Source organism: Lactuca saligna, chromosome 4 (genome assembly GCF_052625555.1).
Source record: "Lactuca saligna cultivar CGN05327 chromosome 4, ASM5262555v1, whole genome shotgun sequence".
NCBI lineage: Eukaryota > Viridiplantae > Streptophyta > Magnoliopsida > Asterales > Asteraceae > Lactuca > Lactuca saligna.
The window spans coordinates 164,365,624-164,385,498 of record NC_136420.1 but is presented as its reverse complement, the minus strand read 5'-3'; the positions used below and the strand labels follow the sequence as shown (position 1 = coordinate 164,385,498).

Sequence of the window (19,875 nt, the reverse complement as noted above, 5' to 3'; positions counted from 1 at the left end):
TCCTTATGTTGTAAGAGAGTTGGAAAGTCAATAAATCTTGCCAAGGTATAAAAAAATATTAAAAATTGAATCTTGGCATACAAAAAACAAAAAAATAATATGTGAAATGTTGTGTGCATAATCTGGTAAATATCAAGGATATTAATTATTATTTATTAAAATCATATAAATCATTTTAAAAGCAAAAGGTAGGCTACTTACCACATTCTCTGGAAGAGATGTTGTAACAGACTTTCCAATATCTGATGCAGCCATAAGTTCGTAAAAAAATATAATATATATTTAAGATACAAATTTTGGTAATAACAATATAATATTTGAAACTCTACCTATTATAATGCTCCTTTGGGATTGAGGGTAAAACTCCATTAGCTCATTCTATGTCTCCACGCATCACAAGTGTCTTGTACTCGATTAACATAAGGAGCAAAGTGTAACCAATGAGACTAAAACATAAAAATTAAAGAAAAGAAATTAGCATAAATGTTGATGATAATTGTTTATTTAAAGATTATTATACCCACTCACTTGAATTCTTTGTTAATGAGATAAACCCTGCTCTGGTTAGCAAGAAACCCAAGAAGATACATAGGTTGATCCAAATGGAACATTGTGTTAACCTGAAACAAATGTCACATTAAATATTATCAAAAATCATCTCACCCTTCACACCAATCAAAATATGAAACCCAAACAAAAAAACAAAACCAATTAGTCATCCAGATCAGGATAATTAATATTTATATTTATATAGTTTGATATAATGGCATCAAAAAGTTACAGGGGTGGAATATTATTAAAACCAGAACACATACCAGTAGAATTAATGTATCCTGAAGTGGACATACATGGTGATCACTAACTATTTTCATACCATGAAACAAAGCCTTAATCAACGACTCCAAAAACATGTTCGCTCATAGAACCCAGATGTTGACAAACGGATGAGTGATAGACATCATCCTCAGACGCTGAACTTTCAACACACTTGTATAAAATTGATTTCTTTCACAGATAAAGTCATTCATTTTCAAAAGACCCTCTCTCTATATTCAAGACCTTATTAAAAAAGCAAGGTTTTAACCAATGCTGGATTATATAGCTCTACTTGGGTGACCTATGTTGGAATAATCCAGAAGTTTAGAAGAATTTATCTAGTTTATTTTTTGAACTTTTAGTCATTATCCTTTCTTCCTGCATTTTAGAGATAAACCCATCTAGTTAGTTTGCTTTGTTTCTTTCAAGTATAAGTAGGAACGTTATTTATGATGTTACAAGAGTTTTTTCAGTTCAATAAAAATCTCAGCAGAAAGTTGGACAAAAATACCCCTCAATTGCTTCTTCTTGTTCTTTGTTCCCTGTTCTTACTTCTTGCTGTTAGATTTAAGCAGCCACCTTCCCTCTACCATCTTCAGATGCAACCACATCACTCAGTGGAGGCCATGAATCAAACTTTGATCTGAAAGAAACTGTCTCAAAATTCTCAATCATTCGAATGATATTGGATTTTGGTCTTTCATGAACACGTAAATGTTCCTGTAAATCAATACGTTATTTATTATAATAAGAACCTTGGAAATTTATATTTATATTTATATAGTTTGATATAATGTTTACTTCTGCAGCTCCATTTGCAGCTTTTCTTTCTTCAAGATTAGTACTTCTTCCAACCCACACATAAATTTCTGTTCCACAATCTAGAAGATAACAATGGTGTGTGTCTAGTAACTTCTTTGTCAATGAATCATCAGCTACAGGTATTGCTTTCCCTTTATGATACATAAAACAAGAAAAAAAAATAGAATTTTGTTAATTGTTGAATAAAGAGATAGAATAGTAATAGAATAATATAAGAAAATATTACCAAAGTAGCTGAGTAGGATAAGCATGAGTACTTTGAGCATCATTTGTAGTTGTTTTCTTTGGAAGTGGAGAAAATCCACCAAAGAAACCCCATAATTCTCCAGCTTCAACATCATCCATTAATCTCCCATCATCTATTCAAATCAAACATATACAAGTAGAAATGAGATTGCAAGGGCTTTTCTGTAATTTTCCATTTTTATAACATAATGCGCACAAAATCACATGCCAATGGTAGCTATGTCCCACTTGTTACTATGGTAGGTGGTTTTGATATAAGTAGCGTTTTTTTATGAACGCAACTGGTGGAGCAATCTCCAATTGCAAAATTGTTTCAATCGCTAGCGATCTTGAATTGCGTTTTTGGGAACTAATCTGGAAATAATGTTTTAAGTGATGCACCCTGCAATTAGTGAGTAGCGTTTCATCTTCCTTGGCAAGCCATGGTGGCTTGTAGAATTGACAAACTACAAAACCAATAATTAGGAAACATAAAAAAGTTACTGAACGAGAAAATTATAGAACCAGAAATTGACAAAACCCTAACCCTTTGATTTCAATTTATTGGCCCTATGAGCGGACGACAATCATCGATTGACTATCAAGCGATCCTCGTAGGCGCCATGGAGCTCTCGAAAGACAACGTTGATGTCATCCTTGTTAATCAGCTTCTGCATCGCGATTGACTTGCAAGCGAACTGTTGGTGCGTGGTTTTATGAGTGACAAGATGCGTCACACCAAATTGACTTGCGGGAACATCATCCATTGGTCGCCCAAGGATGGGGTTGGAGAGCTGCAAACGGTGATGGTGGATGAAGTGTTGGTGATGACCTGGGTCTCTAACGCAGAAGTTTCAAAGGTGATGACGAGATGCAATCGGGAAGCTAATGGAGCAAAGTTCCGGTTCTTCATCTGTGTGTTTTTCGATTTATCTGTGGGGAATCTGAAACAAACAAGAATCAAGATTCACATTCCTAATATTGAGACTTGAGAGTATAATTAGGGTTTTTTCTAACAATTTCAACATCGAGTGGGAGATATGGTGGTTCTAGTGGGTAGAAGTAAGTGGGGGAAGAAGTAGGCGGCAGTAAGGAAGGAGCGTTCATAATTTGGGCAAGAGGGAAAGGAGAAAAAAAGGAAGGCGGGGTTTTTAATTTTTTCAGAATTTCATTTCCCCCTTTCCCCCACTATTAAAGGATGGAACGCGCGTTCCATTAAAAAATATAAAGCGACATCCTTAGACGACGCGCATTTTATTATAGGTGTGCTCCGTGTTTTTTTTAGACACTAATTTAAGGGCGCGCAATAATGCGCGTCTACTATCCTTAAATTTTTTGAAGAAATGACATTTTTCTAATGTCACTCTCCTTTGCGTAACATAGATCAATGAGCGTCGTATTTTGCGCGTCGTAAAAAGCCTTTTTTCTTGTAGTGCGGTTATGATACCAACCTTTTAGCTAGATGTGTAAAAGCATATGCCCATGCTCGTGACTATCGTATTAATTCAAATTCTAATAAGAGCAATGCTTCAATACTTTATTTAAGATACATTTTAATGTTATTTGATTATTTATTAATTATTTTCATTTTGTAGTAATTGTTATCTCAGTTGATGATTTATAGATAAACATTTGGAACTTGGAAATCAATAACCAAAGTTTACTTATTTTTGACATAAAGGCTGTAAACATTGAGGATTTAACCGGTAATAATGGTTTCTTTATATTAAAAAGAGTAAATTACACGAATGGTCCCTATGGTTTAGGGTAATTTGCGCGTTTGGTTCCTAACTTATTTTTTTAACTTGGAAGGTCCCTACTGTTTGTTTTTGTTACGCGTTTGGTCCCTGTCTTAGTTAAAAAGACTATTTTTCCCTTGGTTTTTTAATTTATTTAGATAAACACACCCACAATCCCACCTCTCTCACCTTACCTTACCTACCCCACTATTTTTTCCTATTTAAATAATAGTATTTTTAGGTAAGATAGGGATCAAGCACGTAACAAAAACACAAAGTAGAGACCAAACATGTAATAAAAACAAACAATAGGGACCTTCCGAGTTAAAAAAATAAGTTAGGGACCAAACGTGTAAATTACCCCAAACCATAGGGACCATTCGTGTAATTTACTCTATTAAAAACTAAAAAAAATATTACATTTTTGGCCCTTGCGGTTTAACATGGAGCATTCATATAATTTTATTCTTTTGGACACTATTGTCACATCCACAATACTTACAAGTTCCAGTTAAGTTCTTATCATTATCACCACTCTTTGATGTAAACTAGACTCCTTAAATTAATATAAAAAAAAACATTATTAGCAAGTGGCAAAGAAAACAAATTGAATATAATGGAAAATAACATTTAAAAATTTTATGAGACATAAATCCGAAAGGTGATTCTTGAGTTTGTACGAATGCTCTTTAGAGTATAATGATATAAATTGTTATGTTTTAAAAAAAAACAATATCTTGAAAGGAAACAAAATGAAATTTATTATCGATGCCCAAAGTCAAGTAGGTTTATAATTTTAGAATACCGTGTCTAAGAATTTTATATAAACTTGAATATTTATTGAATTTATATAATATGATTCAAGTGTCTAATCCAAATTGAAGGGGTATATAACTAAATTGTTTTGATCAAAATTTTCCTAATTGGTCAATATTTATTTCATATTTTTTTATATAATTTGATTGCAGAAACTGTGTGTTGAATAATTTCAATATTCTACAACTTAATTTGCATTTTCGGTATTCATTGTTGTAATTTGAAAAAGCTATTCAATTACAAGATTATACTTCCAGTGTACAATGTTTTAGTTATTCAAGAATGTCTTAATTTGGTTAATTGCAGATTGTGTTGTTGATTGCAGTGTAAGAAGGTTGAAGTTTTGCCTCCAGGTTAGTTATTTTAACCCTAGCCCATGCTTGAATGAGGGCAAATGGTAATCGGGTGTAATCATTTTTATACGCCATGTAAACATAAAAATTATAAAATTATAGATTACGTTGAAGAATAATTGAATTGTTATCCCTTACCAATTCAAGTTTTCGGAGAATAAATTACAGATAGTTTACTGTTTTACTGTTTTATATTTTTTTTTCTTATTTATATATATATATATATATATATATATATATATATATATATATATATATATATATATATATGTGTGTGTGTCTCTATCAACTCAACTGTGTGCCTCTGTATGTGTAGTCTGTTTATGTTAGTTTATTATTATTATTATTATTATTATTGTTATTATTACTATTATTAACTACTGTATTTTATGACTTTATATGTTTTTTTTATACATTTCCCTGCGTTTTACACGGGATATAATCTAGTTAATATAAATACAAAATACATAAAAGAGGATCGAGCCTAATACATACAAAATATAATGGACCTCATAAGACCAAATACATCATACATATCCTTTCTAATAAATGAAAGTTTTTTTTACCACTTGTCACACTTTCATTTAATTTGTCAAATGTCATTTTTAAGGTTATTTTGAATTAATTTTTTTCCATGTGCCATTTTATTTGATTTTCTATTTTATTAAATTCCACATACTATTTTAATGTGATAATTACAATAAATATCCTTGGTAAACACCATGATACCAAATCTGCATGACCTGTTTTATGGCCAAGCTTAGAGAGGTAAATTCTAATTTCAAAATTGTTAATGTTTGTTTAATTTATAGCATTTTTTAAATTTAATTTTTTATTTACTTTTCAACCAATATATATAAATACCATGCACTATCTTATTTTATGCCACACTAAAATCTTCCATTTCTCTCTCAAAAATTCATCATATTTGTGAAAAATAGATTCCCCTTTCAACCCACAAACTCTAAAAACTACCATGAAAAATACCGATAATAGAAACCTCATCTCACCTTTATCACATAACTTCACCCAAAATCAAAGTGATAGCCCTATTTATTCACCTCCTACTTACCATTATCCCAGTGTATAATATCCATATCCTATTCAAACCCAACCACAATTAATCTCAATTCAAACACCAATTTCAATTTCAATCTCAACTATGGAAAATGAGTTTAACCCATTCTACCACCTTCCTGACTTGCCATTCCAACTCCAATCCCAAACTTAAACCTAAACCCATTTCGAAACTCAATCACAACCAGAAGACACACCCGAACTGGATTACGAGTCAGAAGAGATTCGACGTCATCCGGAACCCAAGAATAAAGGAAAGGCACCTTCTAACTCGGATGTCGAGTTTCAGTTGCCAATTTCGGTAAGTTAATGTCGATGAAAGAGAAAGGGATATTGATGAAAGAGAAAGGGAGATTAATTCAAATTTCAAAATTATTACCGTTTTTTAATTTAATATTGTTTTTCTAATTCAAATTTTTACCTACTTTTCAACCGATATAAATACCATTCACTACCTTATTTTATACTACACTACAATCTTCCGGTTTTCATTAAAAAAGTCATCATATTTAAAAAAAAATGGTGTCACAACTAGCATTTTAGCTAGGATATTCCATTCTCGTGTAACCATTCAACTAATGTAAAACATATACTCTAAGTAAATATCACTCAGTGCTCATTTAAATTCATTTTTCATGTTCAACAAAGAGTCTGAAAACCCTAAGAATCCCGGTTTGAGTCCATATTGGACTAGGATTTCTTTATTGAGCCTAATGGACCAATAAGCATCCAATTCAACTATTTTGGGCTTGGAAACCCTTTTTGGATTCTAAATGGACCCAATTCGCAAATCTATAACATTTTAGACCATTTGGGCCTAGAATGATTCATTCTAACCCTAATGGGCCTTATTAGGCCATAACTAATCCAATTAACCCTAGTAAGCCATAAAATCCATTCTTTTATTCTATTTAGGCCGTAAACCATTTAATGAGCCCAATGGGGCGAAAACCTTCCTATGGGCTTTGTAATTTTGAGTGAAGACTAAGAGTGGGCCCAAATTAAATCACATCCTCCTTACTAATCCAATTATCGGCCCATTTAAAAAAAAGAAATGAAATGGGGGTTGACTTTGGTGGTGCCACCTCCATATTATTCACCATGTAACAAGGCAATTGCATCTCATACTTCCATGCAAGCTTGTATGATCCGACATGCTTCAATACCAGTCTCTTTTACCTCTTCTTTCAATCTCGGCCAAGGATACACACACACATCACTTACAAATTTCTCTCAGATAATCCCTCAACCACCCAAGAACACTCCTTCCTTTCCTCACTAATTTTCGAGATTTTGAGCATCTTCAAGAAGGTTTCCACCACCAAAAGTCATTATTCTCTTGGTAAGTCCATACATATCCAAGTAATATAACTTCATTCTCATGTTAGATCACTCCTTCTAAGCAAGGTTTTAGTGATCATACTCCTAGAAACCTCCTAAATTCGAGATCCACTTAAGAAAGCTTGCTAGGACCAAAAATCTCTTCATCTCTTCTTCAAAACCGAAACATCAAAGCAAAGGTGAGTTCATACCCCCTTGTTTTAGGTTTTCATATGATTTTTGGAGGAAAATGCAATTAAAATGTGTAGATCTATGTGTTATATGCATGTCTTGTGTGATTTCTTAGTTTATTTTGTAAAAATGTGATAGATCTTAACAAATATCGACATTTTAAGTAACATTGAGTAAAGATCCATGAACTAAGACACTTTATACATCATATTATCAAATAAAGAGTGATTATTTGTTTAAGATATAAAATTATAAGACAAAAATCTTGTTAAGGGTCAAAATTGTCAAGAAAAGAAAAGATAATGGCAAAAGTGACATTTATGTTTTTATAGGGATCAAACAGGTCCTACTTGTATAAAAAGGGTTTTTTAGGATAAACATGCTTTCCAAAGGGTCAACAATGTAAATTTTAGCTTAATGGGCCAAATTTTTGGGCCTCATGGTTTTGGATCCAAATTTATGAAAAATGAATGTTTAGGTATATAAAAATGTTATTTGACCAAAGTTTGAGTCATAAAAGTAAATAAACCAAATTTAGGGGTGAAAATAACATTTATTTCTAAATTGGATCAAAAATGAAACTTTTATCAAAATTGGGCTGAAAGTGTCAAATTTTACAAACAAGGGGCTGAAATGTAATTTTCTGCAAATCTGGGCTATAAATGTCAAAATCGTAACCTGTAGTTATAACCAGAGTTTCCTGGAGGGAAAGCGGGAGTTTGCGTATAAATCTATACGGGGTGACCCCCCCCCCCCCCCCCCCCCCCGCCTTAGTTGTTCGTTACAGCTAGACTAGGTCAGTCTAGGGCGACAAAACCCTTAGCCAATACCGGCGTTTAGAAAATGCCAAGATAGACGACCTGGTCATTATCATGCATGGTTATAACGGCTCACATAGAGATCCACCACCACTTTAACATATCGAAGATTAGGTCTTCGATTGTGTCAATACGAAACAACTTAATTAATGATACAAAAACCTCGACATTGTTATAAATAAGAAAATATCGGATTTTCTGGGGAAATAGTATTATTTAATTATCACTTACTTACAATACAAAGAAATTAAACTGCAATCATATATGTTACTGCTATGAAATTCACACATGCATTTATACTTGATTTTCACATCATTTTCAGACACTTCACAGAAAATATCGGATTTTCTGGGTTTTTCAAAAGATACATAGACTTTTATTCAAATATACTTATGAACTCACCAACATCATATATGTTGATCGTTTTCAAAATAACTTGTATTCTCAAGTAGTAGTTAAGCTGGAAGATTTTGAAGTGTCTATGGATTTATTTTGTGTAACAACATTTATCATACTATCAATACTTTGAATCTATGTAATTTATAACAATGTACTTGATGTAAACAACGCTGGTTGTGATATGTAATGTTGGTAATAAATGTGTTATGTTTCATATATATTCATTGTGATGATAATTCAATTGTTAGTCACACGAGCCCCCGGGCGATTCCGCCGTCTGGTTCGGGGGTGTGACAAATGACTTCTCCTTCCCATCAAAAAATTCCAAAAAATAGCATGAATAATTTCCAAAACACAAACTCAATCTCACCTTCATCACATACCTTCATCAAAATTAATGTGATCACCTTGTTTATTCACTTCCTAGTTACCATTATCTCAGTGCATATTACCCATATCCTATCTAAACCTAATGATAATTCCAATCTCAAACACAATCCAATCTTAATCTCAATCCCATCTCCAATTTCAATTTCAATCTCAAGTGAAATCCCAAATGGAAAATGGGTTCAACTCATTTTACCACCTTCCCGACTCCTAATTCTAATTTCAATCCCAAACCCAAACTGAATTTGAAACTCACTCACAACCTAAATTCGTACCCAATACAGATTTCGAGCCAGAAAGAATTTGATGTCAACCGGAACCCCTGAAAAAAAAAAGGAAAGGCACCTTCCAAGAAGTGGACATTAGAGGAAGAAACAACTTTTGGCAGTGCATGGGTATACGTTTCAGAAGACCCAAAGGTCGGGGAAAACCAAGATACACCTACCTTTTTCCAAAACGTTACTAGGTATTTTCTCTTGGAAATGAAGCTTGGAGACTGCATAAACAAAGATCAAGTTTACTTGAAGTAGAGGATCGTCAACAAAGTTGTCGTGAAGTTAATACTATATTGTTTAGCGTGAAGCAACAATGAGAAATTTGTGCAAACGATGAAACAATCATTTAAAAGGCTTCAACATGTTTGGAACGTTGTTAAGATGTAAAAAAGTGGCAAGATATCCAAACATCGGAATCATTCACGGGTGGTTCTTATAAAAGAACCAAAACATCTAAAACCACTCATAGCTAATTGTCGGATGCGCATGTCGGGATTGACCTCAACAACGATAATTCTATTGAGGTTCCAAAAGCTTGTAACGACCCCAGTTCTAGTATGTTATTTAAAGGTTATTTTTCTAAGTATTCAAGAGGGACTCGACGAGTCTGTTGCCCGACTTGTCGAGTAGAGATGGGATTTCCAGCATGTGTAAGTGGGCGACTCGACGAGTCCATATCCTGGACTCGGCGAGTCCGCCAGCCCAGAAGAAACTCTAGATCACGGGTTTTGCACCTTATATAATCCCCCTTATGCACCCAATCTGGCCTCCCTCACCCTCAGAACGTTTCATAGCCATACCCTAACCTATCTTGAGTGTTTTTGGGCATTTTTGTGTAAGAAGTGAAGATTGGAAGAGAGGAGGAAGGCTAGATCCAAAGGAGAAGAAGGGGAACAAGATTTCGACGAGTTGTTCATACAACTCAGCAAGTCACAGCCAGAGTGTTCATACGTTGAAGGAGGACTCGACGAGCTGTTCATACAACTCGGCGAGTCGGATGCAGATCAACTAGGTAATAGCATAGAAGGGGAACTCGTTGAGTCTATGCCAAACTCGACGAGTAGTAGCGATCAGAAGCAAAGAAGTGAGGGTGAGTTCTCGACGAATAGTCATTTTACCCTCAGTATAGTTATCATTATTTGATTCAGTGTGTTATGGAAATTGTAGCCGGGGAGATACTGGAGCAACAACATACATTTTCCAGAGCCGTTCATTTACCAGCCAGTTTACAAGGTGAGTTTTCTTCCAGTAGGAATGGGTCTAAGGCCACAATGTCGCCCCGTTTACCTAGTAGTAGTTTCCGGACTTTGGTCCGATGCAGTTTTAGTATGTTTGATGCCTTCGTGGGTAAGACAGGATTTATGTGTTATGTGTTCCAGGCTACGGCCTGATGCAGTGTGCAGTTTATGTGTTCATGCTAGTTGATATGTTTATGCCATGTTATGTTATAATCAGTCAGTTCCGGACTTCGGTCCGATGCAGTTAGTTCCGGACTTCGGTCTGATGCAAGGGACAAGGTTCCAGTTAGTTCCAAACTTCGGTCCGATGCAGTTTCCGGACTTCTGTCCGATGCAGAGGTCAAGGCCCTGGTTAGTTCCGGACTTCGGTCCGATGCAGTGGGCAAGGCCCAATATGTGTTTATATGTTGTTGTATGGTATGTGGTAGTTTGGGGAAGCTCACTAAGCTTTGTGCTTACAGTTTTAGTTTTGGTTTCAGGTACTTCCGTAAGTAAAGGGAAGGGCTCGGGTTGATGGCATCGCACACACCACAGCTTCAGCTTTATTCCTGGGAGTTTTGTTCAGATACTTAGATATGGTTTGATACAGTTCTTGATATGACATTTTTATTATGGCTTTGAGATACCCGACGTATGGTTTTATTATATGACATTCAGTGTTATGACTTTTATTATTATTTAAAAACAAAATTTTTGGGTCGTATTTCTGGGATGTTTCAAAGCTAGTCGTACATATGGGAATAGACCAAACTAAATGAAAGGGCAAAGGGACCTCAAGTGGTTCAATTGATATCGAGCAAATAAAAAGCAAAATGGGCAACATGAAGGCTACTTTTGAGCAATACTTGAGTGTTGCAAAAAAGAAGGAAAAATCTCGTAACATGACAACCTCAACAAGAAATACTAGTAACTTTATCAGATGCGAAAGGGAATTGACATTAAAGGTCAAAGACGAGATTGCATATATAAATATATATATATATATATATATATATATATATATATATATATATATATATATATATATATATATATATATATATATATATTTCATATTTTAATTTATACATTTCGTAATTTTAATTTTTCTGTTTTTTATTTTTAAGTTCTATTTTTTTTAGGTGTGTTGTCATTTCGTTTAAAGTTAAATGAGACTTTAGATTTTATCTAAATAATTTCTTTAACTTGAATATTTTTTTATATAAATTTAGAAAAAAAAATTAACATGATAAAAGTGGCAACTCAGTCTTCTTCTAAATTACAAATATTTGAAAATAGTGTGACAAATTTTAAGTATCACTTATATGTGAGCACTTTTAATATGGTAAGTATATCACTACTCTCTCTAGCACTAAGAGCATCCACAATGCAGAGTTTAATAAAAAAGTTGAATGAGGTGTCATGCTTATTTGTCATTCGATGTATACAACTCCACCATTGTGAAATGCCACCTTGGCATTCAATAGATTTGGAGTTCAATGACCATTGAACTTTTCAATAGGAAAAATGAAAGTCTTTAAATCTTTAAATAAATATTATTTTTTAATATGTTCCATTGAACTTGTAAAGTTTAATGGATTGTGAGATAAAAATGAATAGAATTGTATGAAATAATAAAAGATGATGTAACATTCCATTGAATTTTATAGAGTTCAATGTATTGGGGATGCCCTAAGAATGTATTTCTTAATTTCAATAATAAAGATTAATATGGTAAGTATATCACTACTCTCTCTAGCATTAAGAATTCTTTCTTAATTTCAATAATGAACATTTATAAATGCAGTACCACTCTCCATGTGGGATAATTAGTTTATTAATGTAAGAATGCGAAGATATGTGAGTTTAACATCAATACCTATGATTTATATATAGAATAGTCTCCACTTGGTCTTGGCCTCTTGGGGCAAGGTTACATTTCCCTAACGATATTATTGTCGAATCAACAATCAACATCTAAGACTTGAAATACTAACATAATTTACCAACTTGTCACAAAATCCAAGACTTGAAACAATAAAATAATTTACAAACTTATCGACTAGTGTTGTTCGAATATCTTACTCCTCTAATGGTATCTTTCCAGCACGCCAAAAACATAAACACATGCAGTCACATGTAACTTCATTAAGAACGTGAAAGAACGTACCCTAGAGAGACGCGATGGCGATGGGACTATGGTCGACTGTGGTGATAGGACTGTTGCCACCGGTAGGGTGGTTATTGTGGCGGTGGAACGATGTATGGTACGGATTAGTTATGGCAACTCTCCGGTCATCAAAAGGCGACACCAAGCTGCCTCCGGGCAACATGGGACTTCCGATCTTGGGTGATACGATCAGTTTCTTATGGTACTTCAAATTCCTTCGTCGCCCCGATGACTACATCAATTCAAAGCGTCACAAGTAATTATTTGATATTTCTATTTATTCGTTTAAATATACTGCCTTTAGTTAGCTTTTTTCATAAGTTTGATTATATGTTACGACATTAAATAGGTATGGCGATGGGATAGGAATGTATAAGACACACCTATTCGGTAAACCGTCAGTGATTACATTCTTACCTGTGACAAATAAACTTGTACTTCGAGATACTGAAAGTTTCAAGTATGGATGGGCAATGATCGAGCTTTCAGGCAAGACATCATTGGCTGGAGTTCATGGAAAAGCACATCTTAGGCTTCGAAGTTTTGTATCTCGAAGCATTAACCAACCAGATGCTCTTCGTCAAATCGCTATCGCCATGCAACCACCCATGATATCGGCTCTCCAATCGTGGACCAAATGCCGCAAAATTACTTTCTATGATGAAATGAAGAAGGTTTCATTTGAGAACATCGGCATGTATTTTGCTAGTATTGAGCCTGGCGCTACCCTCGACAGACTTAAAGAATACTTAGCCGGAGTAGTTAGTGGATTCAGAGCCTACCCATTGAATATTCCAGGATTTACATTTTATCATGCGCTTCAGGTAGTTAATTATCATGTTTTTTCATTGTTTAATTTATATGTTTTTCAAGTTAACTAGATGATATCTGCTCCGTTGAATTTTTTTTCTGACAGTGTCGAAGAAAAACCCAAGAGTTTTTCAGGGAAGAGTTGGATAAAAGGAGAAAAAACAACGGTGAAAATGATCAACCTATTCAAGATCTAATGGGTGGTTTGATGAATATCAAGGATGAAGAAGGAAACCATTTGAGTGACACTGAGGTTCTTGATAACATTACTGGCATTCTTCTTGCTGGCTTTGAATCAACTGTCGTCGTCACCACGTGGGCTCTTTATTATCTTGCGAAATACCCCAACGTTTTACAAAAGCTACGGGTATACCTTCACCTCCCCATGGTTTACTTTCTTTGGCTCGAACTTCTTTATCTTAACACACGCAATTATGTATAGGAGGAGAACTTGTCTCTCAAAAGCAGTAAGAGCGAACTCCTTGTAACAAGCGATGAGATTTTAAAGTTGGAATATACCATGAAGGTATGATTATTTTGGTTATATGATAATTAAATCATCTTCGAGTTATTAATTGTCTTGATGTATGAATCTTCTTTTTTGAAACTCGTGCATTCAGGTTGTGGATGAAACAATTCGATTGGCGAATATCGCTGGTTTTGTAGTGCGTGTAGCAACAAAAGATTTTGAGTATCAAGGTATGTTTTTTTTTGGACGGCAACAAGAATTTATTAACGCAATGCTAGGAAGTTGCTAGTGGTAATTAGGGAGCTATTTATTTACTTGTTTTATGTTTTTACAGCCAAATATTTTATTTATAATGTAGGGTATACTATACCAAAAGGATGGAATGTGATTGTATGGCTTAGGAATGTCCACACAGATCCTAAAAACTTCGATCATCCATTGTGTTTTGACCCTGAAAGATGGAATGTAAGTTTGATATTCTAAGCTTCTCAGAGTTCTTGATGTAGTATCTTTTTTCCTTTATTTAAAACTAATAGTAATGTATATGTTTTTAAGGGATCAATGCTACCAGAAAACTTTCAAGCATTTGGTGCGGGTCCGAGAATCTGTGTCGGAAATATGCTCGCTCGTTTACAAATCGCAATGTTTCTCCATCATTTATCCACGGGATACAAGTATGAAGGCATTAAATATGTGTCATTACATAAGTAGAACATAGATTTTGATTAAAAAGGTAGAACATTCTATTAACATTAATTTACCGTTGAATTTGAAATGGATTTCAGATGGCAATTGGTGAATCCAGATGCGAAAGTGAAATATCTTCCACACTCTAAACTAGAAGATGGTCTTGAAATTACCATTGAAAAACTATGAATCCTACTGAAGTGTACTTCTTATATATTGTCTATCGTCAAGCAAGTTAAGAGTGTATGTTGGTTGTTAACTCCTTGGTTTGAGTAATTTGGTCACTAAAAATGAAATCTAGCAGTATATTTGGCCTTAAATGCTAAAGGAAATATAAAAGTAGTTTTGAATGTTAAAGGAAATATATTTTAGATGTTTCTATCGTCAAGAAAACTTCGCCTCTCTTACCAAAGAGTTAGTCGAACAAACCCCTAGCATAACTTTTTGTAGTCTTTATTATTAGATAATTACCTTCCTATTTCTGCTTTCTTGTACAGGTTATTACTGTAGCCCAACAATGTTTTGTATATTGATTTAAATAAATAAATGATCGTTCGTGACTTTTTTTTTTTTTTGCCTTTAAACAGTAGGAACTTGTGTTTTAACGATTAACTTGGTAACTTTACCTATTTTTTAAGATTACACTACCTTGTTAATTGGCAACTAAGCAGGTGAGTTAATAATGATTCAGTAGTGAGTCGACTCACCGTTGTCACGTATGCCAAGAGTTATTACGTCCATTTATATAGTCATCTGCAACAATTTCTCTCTCTCTTTCTCTCTCTCTCTCTCTCATATGAACCATTTTTTTTTGCTTCTCATTACGTAGATTTTTAGTTCTTCATCATATTTTGCAGCCATTGCTACCTGCTTTTGCTGAGAAGTATTTAGAAAAAGACAACAACAAGAGAGCAACAGTTGTTCTCAAGAACAAATATGTTGTTGAATGGAGTATCAAATACGTTAAAGTCAAAGACAAATACTACTTAATGGATGGATGGGTCAAGTTCATTAAAGAAAACCATCTTCAAACTTACAATTTTATAAAAAAAAAAAACATTTATATATACATTCATAAAAAATGCATGTATATAAAGCTTTTAAGTAAAAATATATTACTTTTTAACATTAGTAATCTAAACATAAGTTTTAGTAAACTTAAATATGAACGTGTTGATATAAAGATTGTTAAAATTTAAGATCGTATTAAGAAGTTAGATGTTCAAAATACAAAACCTAAGAAATACAAGACCTAAGAAACCAAACAACTGAGGTCGTGTTGGCTATAAGCATCAACAGTGGCGAACACATCATTAATGATTGTTCCACGTAGGATTTGTAAGAAAAAACCTAAAAAGCCAGGTTATAAATACTAAATGCATACAAACAAAAACTTATTTTTCAACAAAAAAAAAATATTAAGAACTAAATGTATAAAAAAAAATATGAATGATTAAATGTATATAAAGTGTTAAATATATTCTCATATTAAGTTATTTTTTCCGATTGACTAAATAAAAACAAAATGTAAACAAGAGAGGATCTTGATTCCAAATAAAGTATTATGTAGATTCAATAATATGTTTGAAAATGTTGAATTTTGTGGTTATTAAAAAAAGTTCAGAGATACTTCCTTTATTTCGAAATTATAGTCCATATTTCTTTTTTTGTTTGTTTTAAAATAATAGTTTACTTCTAAAAATAAATAATATTTTTACCAAAATACTTTCTAATTATTACTTAACCAACTAAGTATTAATGGAATATTAAATGTAAAGTAAGCACAAAACTATCATTTTATTAAATAAAGTTAGTGGTAATCAATATTTTTTTTAAGATCTTTGTGTTTTTTTATCTGTGGACAATAATATTTGGATTGATGGAATATTATAAGGGATAATGACTTGAAAGGGTAACGAACTTTCGACTTTTGTCACATTTAGTCACTAAATTTTTTTTCGTTATCTATTTGCCATTAAACTATTGAAATTGTTCGCATTTTACCCTTATGACCGATTGTTGCCGGTCATAAGGATAAAATGTGAACAGTTTCAATAGTTCAATGACAAATAGATAACAAAAAAAAGCTTAGTGACTAAATATGAACAAAATAGAAAGTTCGTTTTCTTCTAAAAAGTTCAATTAATAAATGTGAACAAACCTCCTATTGTATTATGTTTTAGCAAATTATTTATTTTTGTTAAATTGTAGCAACATTTGTTAATGAAGAAATCTACGAAATAAAATAAAATAAAAAAAAACAAAAAACAAAAAACAAAAAAACAAAAACAAAACCCTGAAAATATATTTAAAAAAAAAAACAAAAAACCAAAACCGAAATAAAAAACCAATGGTTTGACATTTTCCAAAATAAAAAATCAAAATTTCCAATCTGATTTTGGTTTTACAAAAAAATGAATCATTCTCACTGATGTGAATTATGTAGTTACAACATCGTCTGAACTCGTATTTCATAGTAAGGGGTTAGAGTATCATCACATGAATACGTAGTTATAACATCGCCTGAACTCGTAATTCATCACCTACAGGTTATGGGCCTGCTGGTGTTTCCACTGGGTTGTCTAGAATAGTCCATGGTCGGCATCTATACTCTGGTCGATGACTACATCGCCACATTGCTGGTTAAGGTTATGGTATCTCCTTTTATCCTACATCACATATTCATCATCATCTATTTATCTAATTTATCACCACCTTTCTATCATCACCTATCTCTCATCATTTTATTTCATCACACACTAACTATTTCATCTACCCATGTTTCATCCGCAACATATTTGTAGATATAAAATAAATATACCATTTAAATCTTTTAAAACATGTATAAAATCGTTCATCCAACATAGACAACAAGTATTCAAATAATATGCACACATAACACGTAATTTATATAAAATACTTCATATCTATGTGTAAGATGAAAGTAACTATATATATACCATAAATGCTTCCTAACTTTGAACCCCAATGTTTAGTCTACTAAAGCTTCATATTTTCGGCTCTCTAAACCTAGAAGGGTTCAGATCTATCACACCAAAAAGCTCAAGATAACTCTTCCTCTCACTCTACACACTCAAGCTCGTTAGGGTTCTCACTTATGGGAAGGGTAGTCGCAATTGAACGCCATAAGTGCCTTTAAATATGGCTCAAGCCCAAAGATTTAGGGTTTCTGCCAACAGCGCAGCCTCGTCGAGTCACCTTACCGACTCGTCGAGTCCATTCACTAATCCGAGTCATCAGTCACGACCTTATTCAACGAGTTGAGGCGTCAACTCGTCGAGTCTCTCTTCTTAACTCAAAAGAAAAATACTTAAATGATGATACCTGGAAATCCGGATGTTACATTTTGTTTTTTTATTTCATAGATTTCTTCATCAACAAATATTGCTACAATTAAACAAAAATAAATAATTTTACTAAAACATAATATAATAGAAAGTTTGTTCACATTTAGTCATTGAACTTTTTAGAGGGAAACGAACTTTCGATTTTGTTCACATTTAGTCACTAAACTTTTTTTCATTATCTATTTGTCACTAAACTATTGAAACTGTTCACATTTTACCCTTATGACTGGTAACAGCCGATCATAAGGGTAAAATGTGAACAGTTTCAATAGTTCAATGGCAAATAGATAATGAAAAAAAGTTTAGTGACTAAATGTGACAAAAATCGAAAGTTTGTTACCCTTTCAAGTTATTATTCTATATTATAAATAATTTTATAATGTATCACCCAATTTATATAACAGGGGTAAAGTAGTAATTAAACATTGTTTATACAATTTGGTGGAGATAGATAGGCCTATCAGCATATGATTGGCTGATGGAAGAGCGAGCAATTTGGCCCCAAACAAAGATACACAGACAGAAGAGGATCTGAGCTGAGGTCTCCCTTCGAGAAAAATCTCCAAAAAAATTGAAAAATGGCGGTGTCAACAGCACCTCCGACCACTACCGCTACAGCTTTTCTCAAGACCGTTGACCGTCGTCTCAGTTCTGCTAACACTTCGCCGCTCCGTCGTATCTTTCCCGCCAATAAATCCTCCAAGATTTTAGCCATGGCACCGAAAAAGAAGGTACACAATAAACGAAACTATATTTCGATTATTTTTAATTTGTTGTTACTGAAATTAGACGTGAATTCAATCTCAATCATCATGAATAACCGTGGATCTTCACATTTGTGTATTACAATCCAATCCGCTCCAATCCAATCGCATACTTGTACTAGATTCAAATTGTTTTCTTCTTTTGATTTACAAGTCAAGTACGATTACACGAATTGCAGGTGAACAAGTACGACAAAAGTTGGAAAAAGGAGTGGTTTGGGGCTGGGCTGTTCTTCGAAGGAAGCGAAGAAGTAAACGTCGACGTATTCAAAAAGCTCGAAAAACGTAAAGTGTTGAGCAACGTCGAGAAAGCAGGGCTGTTATCCAAGGCGGAGAAGCTAGGATTCACTCTTTCATCCATCGAGAAATTGGGGATTCTGTCAAAAGCGGAGGAGCTAGGGCTTCTCAGCTTGCTTGAAACCGCGGCCGGATTCTCTCCGGCAGCTTTAGCATCGGCGGCGCTGCCAGTTCTGGTGGCGGCGATACTAGCAATTGTATACATCCCAGATGATTCTACCGCTCTCGTGGTGGTGCAGACCGTCATTGCAGGTACGCTTGCTGCCACAGCTACCGGATTGTTTGTTGGTTCGATTGTGTTAGAGGGAGTACAGGAAGCTGATTAGCCTGTTGTTTGTTTGTATTAAAGTTTTGGTAATTATGATTTGTGAATAACCGATGTTTGTTCTGATTCAAATTTGTTACCAAGGAATATGTATTTACACACTATAACTTTTATAATCTGCGAAGTCATTAGAAAAATTGGAAGAATTGTTTCCTTTGTTTGATTTGTAATTTTGTATCCATACAAAAGGGTTTTAATAACATTAAATAACCCAAAACAAAAATGTGAACTTATTAAACCGTTATAATATAACTACAAGTGCGTGTTACTAAACTAAAACATGATCTCCCATGGGTTACACACATTAACTCTCGAAAGGTTTGTTTGCTGAAATGACAAGAAAATAAGGTGCTTCCTTGCTTAAATTTGTGGTCAACAAAAAGTCAACTCAAGTCAAAGTTTTAGACCTTGTCTTTATGTGTCTTTTACCTGTTTTACACTTTTGTCCCTGTTTTGCATATAATACAAACATAGTTTGCAATTTCACTACTTTCACTTTTATACTTGTAACTTTTCACTCAAATTCACT

At 33.6% G+C, this 19,875-nt stretch overlaps 2 protein-coding genes across 2 annotated transcripts; both read left to right on the top strand.

Annotated features, from left to right (window-relative positions):
- The first annotated feature begins 12,516 nt into the window (after nucleotides 1–12,516).
- On the top strand, nucleotides 12,517–14,912 carry LOC145043036 (ent-kaurenoic acid oxidase 1-like). The gene is made up of 8 exons (XM_078991572.1): nucleotides 12,517–12,882; nucleotides 12,976–13,450; nucleotides 13,543–13,803; nucleotides 13,879–13,962; nucleotides 14,057–14,135; nucleotides 14,264–14,370; nucleotides 14,461–14,579; nucleotides 14,691–14,912. The coding sequence occupies exons 1-8, from the start codon at nucleotides 12,641–12,643 to the stop codon at nucleotides 14,779–14,781; spliced, it is 1,458 nt and encodes a 485-aa protein (XP_078847698.1). The 5' UTR covers nucleotides 12,517–12,640; the 3' UTR covers nucleotides 14,782–14,912.
- Nucleotides 14,913–18,438: 3,526 nt separating this feature from the next.
- On the top strand, nucleotides 18,439–19,492 carry LOC145043034 (transmembrane protein, putative (DUF1118)). The gene is made up of 2 exons (XM_078991571.1): nucleotides 18,439–18,691; nucleotides 18,904–19,492. The coding sequence occupies exons 1-2, from the start codon at nucleotides 18,539–18,541 to the stop codon at nucleotides 19,345–19,347; spliced, it is 597 nt and encodes a 198-aa protein (XP_078847697.1). The 5' UTR covers nucleotides 18,439–18,538; the 3' UTR covers nucleotides 19,348–19,492.
- Nucleotides 19,493–19,875: the final 383 nt, after the last annotated feature.

Excerpts from the sequence above, each read along its gene's own strand:
- LOC145043036 (XM_078991572.1), top strand. The coding sequence starts at position 12,641 with ATGGCGATGGGACTATGGTCGACTGTGGTGATAGGACTGTTGCCACCG. Across the intron at positions 13,451-13,542 it reads CATTTTATCATGCGCTTCAG|TGTCGAAGAAAAACCCAAGA; the intron begins GTAGTTAATTAT and ends TTTTTCTGACAG. Across the intron at positions 14,580-14,690 it reads CATTTATCCACGGGATACAA|ATGGCAATTGGTGAATCCAG; the intron begins GTATGAAGGCAT and ends AATGGATTTCAG.
- LOC145043034 (XM_078991571.1), top strand. The coding sequence starts at position 18,539 with ATGGCGGTGTCAACAGCACCTCCGACCACTACCGCTACAGCTTTTCTC. Across the intron at positions 18,692-18,903 it reads CCATGGCACCGAAAAAGAAG|GTGAACAAGTACGACAAAAG; the intron begins GTACACAATAAA and ends CACGAATTGCAG.